Source organism: Montipora capricornis, chromosome 4 (assembly GCF_036669925.1).
Source record: "Montipora capricornis isolate CH-2021 chromosome 4, ASM3666992v2, whole genome shotgun sequence".
Classification (NCBI taxonomy): domain Eukaryota; kingdom Metazoa; phylum Cnidaria; class Anthozoa; order Scleractinia; family Acroporidae; genus Montipora; species Montipora capricornis.
The window spans coordinates 2,250,749-2,260,748 of NC_090886.1; the positions used below are offsets into that span (position 1 = coordinate 2,250,749).

Consider the following 10,000-nt stretch of genomic DNA (forward strand, 5'->3'; position numbering starts at 1 on the left):
TTATAAGTTCCTTTTTCAATAATCTTTTACAATGATGCTGTAGTTCATATAAAAGCATTTAAAAAATAAAATGTTATTACCCGGGCAATCAAATAGAATGTAGTCATCATCCACATCTCCCAGTTTTTCCTCCAACCAATCCAAATTTTGCACCAAGTATCTTAAAGAGAAAATTCCAAATTCTTAACCTGAAGAACGCTATTTAATAACAACAAGTGCAGTGCTATCGGAAGGAGGATTTAAAGATACTGACTTAATGGTTCCCATCAAACCCTGTGATTGGATGATTCCCAACCCCTATTGTATAAGATTATCAGTGAATAGCAAAACAATAATAATTTTGGACACATACATGTTAGACAGCTCAATGTAAGCAATAAAAAACAAATAGAATAGGCCCAAGTTGTTTAAAAGGTGTATAGTGCTATTTTTGCCAGATGAATCACTACCGGTATCTAGCGAATAAAGTCAGATGGAATCCAGTAGTAAATGTATAACGTATGTGTTTGACCCAAATCAAAAGGAAATATTGACATGTTCTTACTCCATGCAAAAAACCAGTCCTCCGTTGGGTCCAAGACGCAAGTCTTCAGCTTCCATAACATCATCCACCTCAACCAACTCTCTTACATCTGCAAAGCAATCGCATTGATTAATTCGAAACAAATATCATTGGTTTACTTGGGTGTCACATGCACTTTCACTGGACATAGATCTGTCTGCAAGGGTGCAAGTTGCATACATCCCTGAGTTCCATGCCAAGCAGTTAGAAATGGGCTAAGCCAAACAAAGACAGATAATTCAACTCATTTGGCAGAATCATTTGTCTCTAGTTTGGGAAAAATTAAGGAGGCTCAAAAGGATTCTTCACAATTTGTAGTGGGTGGGTGTCTTATGATAAAGACTACGACATTGTTGATCCTATGACTAGGAAAACATTTTGACATCTGCATAAAGCTATTACAGGACAATTTTTAGGAGGTCCGCCTGAGGTCCGCCTGTTGCCATGGCAACATTACAGCACTGCATAAAGATAACTACCTCAAATACCAATTTTATGACCTAGTATTTTCAGTGACCTAGGAATTTGCCAAACTACTGTTTTCTGTACATGGAATATGCTGCGATAATAAAATCACTTACCAGCTAAAACTGGATAATCAAAATGCTCTGCAGCTGGATCAAGATTAACGACTTGAACAGAACGCTGTACATTTTCACAGTGTTGCAGTATTGAGCTGCAATAAGTTGACTGAAATGAAGACAGCGAACATCCACAAAAATCAATACCGGTATAAAGTCACATCAATTTACCTGAGACTTCTCAGAGTGCTATCATTCTAACGACAAGTCTCACAATTGGTGCACTGATGATTCCTTGTTTGTTTGTTTTTTTAACTTATTTACTTTTTTAGCCAACTGTCTCTAATATATTTAGCTTTCCCTATCAATAATACGTCTATAAACAAAGAATATATAAGTTTAGCTTACATATATTTTAAAAAAAAAATCACAAATTGTATTATTTGGCTTAATTTAAGTGGCTTTCTTATCGCCTTTGCATCAATAAACTTACCTTTCCACTCCCAGCAGGTCCCATTACAAGTTGTGCATACCTCATGTTTCTCTACGAAATTTTGAACTGCTTCGCAAGTTACGTCCATCCACCATCTTGAAAATGAAATGTACCGACGTTTTCCCTCCTTCATTTAGGTGGCAGGAAGCGTACCTGCAAAAGCTCCGCCTTTTTTCGCTAGGCATTGTTGGTGAGGGTGCTGCGCGGGGTACTGGTTGCTAACCCGGCGACAACTTCCTTCCAGCATGGCCGCTACAAGGAGATTGGGAAAGGTGAGAAAACCACAGAAGCGAAAGTGTCCTTGATTTCATGCAAGATCTACCCACATCTTAAAACAGACTTGCTAAGCAATGACCAGACAAGAAAATTTTAAGCAGTTGTATTTTCAGCGATGCATCATTGTGCGAATTGTCGTTTTGAATTGTCGATCAAATTCATGCGTATCTGACAAATTTTGGATCTGATCTCAGTTGTTTCTTGTTTTAAATTGCATCTGTCATATGTGATTTGTTCGATAGTTGCTTTTGAAAGAATTCTAACGTTTCTGTTGTTAGTTGGTATCGAGCAGGGTAACAGAAATAAAATGAAACTTCGGGAATGAAATGTACAAGGCTGCATGGATTGAGTTTCTAGTTACAGAACTTCTCCGTTTGGCGCTGAGAAGTTCACGATTTTTTAGGACGCAAGCCTGCGGCTTTTGTCAAACATTAAATGTGTTTCTTTACCTTTCCAGGAACTGCAAGACATTAGATCGTCTGGGATTAAAATATTTCGCGATATTCAAGTAGATGAATCAAGTATTTTGAATTGGCAGGGACTAATTGTTCCGGTAGGTTAGCTAAATTTTAGAGTACAGAAACTGATATTACAATATGGTAGCTTTGTGATAAGTTCTTAAAGATTTGTTTTTATCGTTTTGTTTTAATAGCGCAATACATCATTTCAGATACCGTTACTAAAAATAATTAATTTTGATGGTCCTTAAACAACAAATAATTACCTGCTGTTTAGAGAACGATAATGGTTTTCCAACTTTTCGGTTTCCTTGACGTGTAGTAATTTCTGTACGGTTGTCATCGTTCTTTCTTGAAAACACTTGTGATTCTGCTAGTAATCCTTGTTCCATGGTTACTTCTTGAGAGTAGTCAAAAAGAATATTTTGTATTTTAGGACTGAAAATATTAATTTTCATGGCTTGCACAGGAGTCTCCTATCACAGTCAGATGTTTTTTTGGGACATATGTATTCTGATGCGTGACCCTCAATTTTAGGGCAGTTTCAATCTCATTCCCGTAAACTTAAGGAGCCTTATTTCAAGTTTTTGTATTTGAAAATTGGTTTTCAATCTTTGATTTGTGCCTGAACAACAATGCTGGTCAAAAGTTGTTGGGACACCTTTGTTTTTGTGCACCAAAAAAGTGTTCGTAAGAAGTATGTGCTTTATTTTTTTTAAAAACTTATAATAAGTAAACTAAAATAAACTTAAGTCATTCACCCTTGTCACACGGCGGCCTTATTGTCCCTGGAGACCAAAAAAACTTTGTTTTACCACGCCAAGCCTCACCCCCATGGTTTCCACTGCGAGACTTGGCGTTGTAAAACAAAGCTCTTTTGGTCTCCCGGGACAATATGACCGCCGTGTGACAAGGGCGAATTTTATTTAGCGTCAGTAGTTCCTTCAGTTACGAAACTGGTATCTATCATACAGTCCCCCCTCCCCCTTTTCAATGTTGATGGCAATCCGAAAGAATGTTCAGAAAAGCTGCAGTTTGTTTCAACATTGCTTTGGGGAACGGTGGAAGCACATACAAAGTTCGTATTATGTATGTATGGGACTGTATGATAGATGGTCTTCACACATGTTCATTTTAGTACAAGTGTCCCAAGACTTTTGTCTAGGATTGAAGGTCTAAAATATCTAAACCTTTGAAGGAAACATGAATATTTCAGTTTTACAGTAGAGAATGCATGGTATGCAATTATCAAATTTTTAACCTTGTATATTGCTTTGCTAGTAAAGTAAAGTGGTGCATTTATATAGTGCCCTTATCACTAACGTCTCAAGGGTGCTTTACAATGATCAATTTACCCCCAGCGGACTTGAAGCATATACAGGCGCAAAATGCATCCGCTACTAAGCAGTCCATGCATGCTGGTACTCATTTCACCAGCCTCGGAAGGATGGAAAGCTGAGTGAACTTTAGCGGGAAAGAAGGTCGCCAAATATTCCAGTCTCGGCAGAACCGGGAATGGAACCCGGGACCTTAGGGTTGGAAGGCAGAGATCTTACCACTGGGACAACCCCTCCGCTCTTAAAGCTTCCTGATTGGCTCATAAAATCTTGGCTGTCATCTGATATATGTTGCCCTTGGAAAAATTCACTTGTAATTATTTTTTATTCACCTTGGTTTAACATTTCCTTGCTCGTTTTGTACCTTGCTCAGTGTCCGTGCGTATGGAATACACAAGGCACACCTTTAACTTACTGAAATATAATAGCGGTAGTCTACAATGTCTTGAAACAATTGCATGTAATTCTGATCACTGTCAAACACTGACCTATTCTTGGATTTCACATGACGTCACGGCCGCCATGTTGGTGTCCCCAAACAATGAAATGGCGGCCATGTTGGTGTCGCAATCCGATCCTCCGGGAATTGAAAGCTATTATTATGCTAACGTCTTCTTTTGTTTTCGTTGAAAAACATGGCTGTTGATCACGTGAGTGAAAACCAACAATTTCTTTAAGCCATTGACTCCTCAGGGGCCCTGGACGCCACCAGTTGACGAGTAAAAATTGTTTGGCTTTACACTCACTCTCAGGAGTCAATAGGTTACTTCAAAAACTCATTAATAATTCATGAGCCTAACAGCCTATCAAAACACCGATAAAATGTCACGTGTATGAGCTTTATATCCTGATAAAACACTCCTTGTTAGTATTCTTTATATAAAGAATACTAAGAAGGCATAGCTTGTTTTTCTTGTATGCTAATATTCACCTCTCGCAATTTGAACCATTGTTTTGAGTCCAGAGGGACAGTCCCTTTGTGAAATGTTTTTGAAGCCGTTCAAAAAACTCGCAGCACATGTTTTATCGGATCTAAAAACACAAGGCTACACCTCGTGTTTTTAAACCCCAAAAAAACACTGCAACTCGTTTTTTAAACATTACTTAAGGAGCTACTAGTTACAGAGAAGACAATAATAAATAGGAAGAATTTTACAAACTGATTACCGTATCTTGATTAGCAGTTGCAGCTATATACATGTACTTTTCAAGACTTATCTTTTTAAAACAGTAGTATGTAAATTTCCTTTGGATGGCCCTGAATTTGATTCCAGCATACTAATTTTTTCAGATGGGTTTTTTTAAATATACCAGAAAAGTTTATAAAAATGCCATTGTGTAACTTCACATCATCTCCATTTTCCTTTTTTTGGTTTTGGCTTTTGTGGAAAACAAACTGATAAAATCGATTGTGTTGTTTTTGTTTAGGAGAATCCTCCTTACAGTAAGGGGGCTTTCAGGATTGATATCACCTTCCCAGCAGAATATCCTTTCAAGCCACCAAAGGTCAGTCAATATAGAAGAGTACTATGAAGGCTATTTGTATTTACGACTGCTAGGTGTAGAATTTTGTCAGTTATACTTGTTATAGTTCAAATTTTATCTTGGTTTGAAATTTTTTAAAACTACTGGTAGTTCAATTGTCATTTTTCTTTGTATAATATTCATGATCATAATCTGGAAGAAATGAAAAATCAAACTAGAGCTAGTTGGGAAAATCTTGAACCATAACATACACATACTGGTGTAGGCTTCAGTCCTCTCCAGGCAAGTATCTGACATTAAAACAATCAATCTTGTATTGTCTGTCCTCTTGGAATTAACGTTTTGGGCTTTGAAGACAATATTTCTCTAGTGAAAAGTAACAATGAGAAACAATGTTTCAACAGTGTCATTGTGGAGCCATCATCAAGTTCAACATGATTTTAAAAGAATAATATGTATTATTAAGAAAAGATTATTTGACGATTTACATGATAGATTAATAATAATTATGCATTATTTTGCAAATAGTTTACTTAGAAATGAATGCCACTGGACACTGAGAGATGTCAGGGGTTTCATTAGAAACCAGTCACCGGCGGTATACTGCCGTCTATTTGTCAGAAATTTGTCTCTCATCGCCGGCTACTCTGCCTTTATTCACTTAAACCCTTGTAAAAGATAAGAGTACCCCTGCTTACAGTGATTTGCCAGTCATCTACTGCAAAAGTTATTGAAACCCCTGGATGTTGAAATTTTCTTATTAGCAGCATTTTACTGTAAGCTCTAAGCAAGCAACCTTGTTGACACAAGTATTGAGAACAAGACCTAGTGCTTGTCCGTGTTTCAGGACAATATGGGATAAACCAAGTGCTGTTCTTCTGAAGACAATGCTGCCCCACACAATCTGAATTCATTAGCATAATTTGATCACAGTGTGGACGAAGCTGTACATGTAGACATTAAAAAAACTGTACTCTTCTTCTTGAAGAATAGAGTTATTTATGATTTGAGTTCATTAAACAGAATTGATGCCTGTCTGGTTTACCTTATAAACAACATTTTTACTGTACATTTTGGTACAACTGTCACTGATGTTGTTTAACCTGGCCAAAAAGGCTTAAACTAAGCAGCTACAATAAGGCTTTCATTTTTTTGTTGTTCTCTTTAACACAAGCAATAGCATCTGTTTGGTCTAATTGTGATTTTTCAGATAACTTTTAAGACAAAGATTTATCATCCAAACATTGATGAAAAGGGTCAAGTGTGTCTGCCAATTATCAGCCCCGAAAACTGGAAACCAGCAACAAAGACTGATCAAGGTTAGTTTCAATGCTATGTATTGCCATTTTGTTAAAGCTGGGCATTTTGAACCTTAGCCTTCAACCATCACTTAAGGAGGTTTGAAATAGTTTCTCCTTTTTTTCACACAAATAAATTTTCCTCCAAACTACCATTACCATGGCAACGATATAAGGCGTTTCTTTGAGCCTTAACCCATTGACTCCTGGGGGTCCCCCATTGATGAGTAAAATCGTCTGGCGTTAGACAGAGTAAAACACTAAGTGTGACCGGTTTAGGCCGGTTTAGGGGTGAATGGGTTTTTCAGTGAGTGATTAAAGGGGAACTGAAGGCAAAACAATAAACATTTTTAATTTACACTTTAGACCATGCAGAATAATGTTTTCAACTTTACAGCCCTGAAGCAGAGATATACATTGTTGTAAGTTGCAAAATCATCAGCAAAAATGAGGGGGTTACAAGATCAGCATTTACGCACGTGTATCCCACTCATTCAAATCCGTTTGCATATGGAACTACAGGCCAACAAAAACGGATTTAAGTGAACATTAAACAGTTGAAGCAAAATTTTTATAGTTTTTGTGAAGAGAAGATGTATGTTTACATTGCATATTGCATCTGTGGCTTACACACACGTGCTCAGCTGAAAACCCTTTCGAGTCTCCTTAAATCAACACTTTAATCACAACTTTAAATATACTTAACCCTAACCCTTCCCCCCTATATGGTAAGGACTGTGCCTACTACTGTTATTGCGCATACATTCTGCGCATCTCGAGATACTCAGATTTCCTATGGGTGGTGCTTATTAATACAGGGATATTTTTGTGCAGTTCAAAACTATGCAGAGAAAGCAGAATTTAGCAAGTGCTCTTGGTATCCAAAAAGAAAATTGGGGCTAACCATGCATTTTTCAGAGAACATTTAGCTTAAATTTGGAAAAGAGTTCACCGTACATAGCTTTGTAATTTTACAGGTTTTCAAAAATAATGTTGATTAATTATCTTTGAAAAATGCGTGGTTACCCCTAATTTTCTTTTTGGATTTCAATAACACTTGTTAATTAAGATCTGCTTTTCCCGCATATTCAGTAAACCGCACAAAAATACCTTTGAATTACTAGGCACCGTTCTTAAGAGATGGCACTCTTGTTTTTTTTTTTATTATTTTCTCCTTTCAGTAATCCAAGCACTTGTAGCGCTCATACATGACCCTGAACCAGAGCATCCTTTGCGTGGAGATTTGGCAGAAGAGTACACAAAGGATAGGAAAAAGTTTATAAAGAATGCAGAAGAGTTCACAAAAAAACATGCAGAGAAGAGGCCTGCCGACTGAAAACCCTTTGGCTCTGTTTCTGTAATTCTAGGAAAAATTTGCAGTCTGTAATGTAGCTTTGACGTAAATTTGTAATATGCGCAGCTAAATATGCACTCACCTCGACCGATACTGTCTGTATTTTCTGCTTGTGATAATAGTGTAATGATCACCAAGAATTAATTTACCAGTATGTGTATTTGGCTGGGCCCTGATTGTTGGCCGACCAATTTTGAACTCATTTTCATGGTTTATTCATCTATGACTTCAGGTTAACTCTGTGAAATTTGGCCAAAACTGTTTGCCATGACATCAGTCTTTAGTATTATTGACAGAAGCCGGTGCTTGGAAGAAGCGATCAAAATGACCTTACAAACTGCGACATAGTTTTTGGCTAAAAACTTGTAGGAGGTCATTGTTTGCAGCAGAGTTTGGAGATAACAGTACAGTACATGTGGCCCAGTTCTATTGTAGCTGGCACCTACAATATCTAGAGAAAACGCTGTAACCGGCTTACATTTCACCTGGTTAATTAGTTTCATTTCTAAAATTAAGTTATAATCCCAAGTCAGTTTTTGAAGTGGTGGTCCTTTGCTGGTAGCCGCATGTTTTCTTTAAAAACGAGTATTTGAAGATGCATTTCTGCATCAAACCTTACAGGCTGTTTTCACAAGGTGGCAACTTGCAGGCAGAAATTCAAACAACAGATGCAAAACAAGCGATGCAAGCAAGAGCTGTGTGCATGCGACGTTGCAAGTCAGACAAGCAATGCAAGCAAGGGTTGCGCGCGTGCAAGATTTGTTTTTATTTTGGGTGGTGTGAGCTCCGTTCCCAACTTTTGCCAAAAAAAGGAAAAGTTCATTTTTCCATCATCTGCACCTTCGACACCTCTATTCACTATTGATTTTGTTTCAGCCTGTTTTTGTTTTGTTTTTTTTTTGCGTGCGCTTGTATCAGAAACCGCACTTGCCTCTTGTGTGACAATGGGTGTCCTGAATCTCCAAGCTCTGCTTGTGTGCAGCGTTGTAGTTGGCCAAAATGACAGTTACATTGAAGTGCTTTAGCCTAATGTTGATCAAGTTTTGAATTCTTCTTCTGTGTAACAGTAAGATGCTAAGATTGTTTCTTTTGTTAAAAATGTAAAGCAAGCTGAAGTCGTTGTATTTCTGTTTTAAAATTTCTGCTTATTTTGTCAAAGTTATATTGTGGTCAGTTGCTGGGTTTTTGTTATAGCGGATTATATATTGATTGATTTTGACAATTTTGTTTTTGTTTATGGTTGAACTTTCCTGTCGACGCGGACTTTATTCTCTTACGTAAAGAAACGGCAGCTGGAAAGACATCTACCCTCACAAGTATCGTTGACCCTGGCATCATTACCTCACAGTGGCTTCTATACAATAACAATATAATAATAATAATAATAATAATAATAATAATAATAATAATAATAATCACTTTATTTAAGTCTCAAGGTTATTTAGCATAGCACAAGTGCTCTACTAATTGGGGAGACTACAAATCAACTGAAATCACAACAAATCAAATGTTTGTTTTTGAGGAAAGGGGAAAACCGGACTACCCAGGAAAAACCTCTCGGAGTAGAGTAGAGAACCAACAAGTTTTTTTACCTTATTAGATTAACAGCCAAGAATTTACTATGGAATTTCCAACCCATTAAGAATATTCCCTTTTTGTAGTTCCAACACCTAAGCGGAAGTGGACACATTGATAGAAGTTCTTTGGTCAATAGACCTCTTTAGCTTGTACGTTTTGTTTTCCCATTTCAGACCACGAGATGTTTCTCCAGGGAGCAGTTTCTTTCAAATGTCGTCTTATGCACGTGCATATGTATGCATAACTTATGAAAAAACTAGAGGAAAATTCCGTCGAGATCATCATGTGGTCTGAAATGGGAAAACAAAACGTACAAGCCAAAGGGGTCAATTTAGTGTGGTGTTATCAACTTACAACAAAAGTTTTTGTGGCAACCACTGGAACAAAACAACATCAGTTTTATCGGCCAGTGAGGTTCTGTTTGTCACTGTTAATAATTAAACGAAAGCCGCGTTCACTGAGTTATAGTTTAATTGAGTTTTGATTGTTGCCTATTTTAAAACCTATTTTAGTAGTTAGTCATTCTCACATCGCTGTCACTACCCCTAAGTATCTGCCCCTTGCTGTTTAGATGCCACGTCCCCAACAAGGCACTCGGTAAAATGTCAAACTTGTTTTGTCAGTAAACATTTTTAGTG

At 37.3% G+C, this 10,000-nt stretch overlaps 2 protein-coding genes across 2 annotated transcripts in view; one reads left to right on the top strand and one right to left on the bottom strand.

Moving 5' to 3' along the window:
* LOC138045148 (GPN-loop GTPase 3-like) overlaps positions 1 to 1,711 on the bottom strand; it is a 9,567-nt gene extending 7,856 nt beyond the window's left edge. The window contains exons 1-4 of the mRNA XM_068891549.1: positions 1,577 to 1,711; positions 1,144 to 1,252; positions 545 to 632; positions 81 to 160 (exon numbers count right to left, since the gene is read on the bottom strand). Of these exons, the coding sequence (XP_068747650.1) occupies positions 81 to 160; positions 545 to 632; positions 1,144 to 1,252; positions 1,577 to 1,621 (322 nt within the window). The 5' untranslated portion in view covers positions 1,622 to 1,711. The remainder of the gene's footprint in view (positions 1 to 80; positions 161 to 544; positions 633 to 1,143; positions 1,253 to 1,576) is intronic.
* Positions 1,712 to 1,784: 73 nt separating this feature from the next.
* On the top strand, positions 1,785 to 9,006 carry LOC138045157 (ubiquitin-conjugating enzyme E2 L3-like). Its single transcript, XM_068891564.1, has 5 exons — positions 1,785 to 1,848; positions 2,310 to 2,405; positions 5,076 to 5,153; positions 6,343 to 6,451; positions 7,612 to 9,006. The coding sequence occupies exons 1-5, from the start codon at positions 1,822 to 1,824 to the stop codon at positions 7,764 to 7,766; spliced, it is 465 nt and encodes a 154-aa protein (XP_068747665.1). The 5' UTR covers positions 1,785 to 1,821; the 3' UTR covers positions 7,767 to 9,006.
* The last annotated feature ends 994 nt before the right edge of the window (positions 9,007 to 10,000 follow it).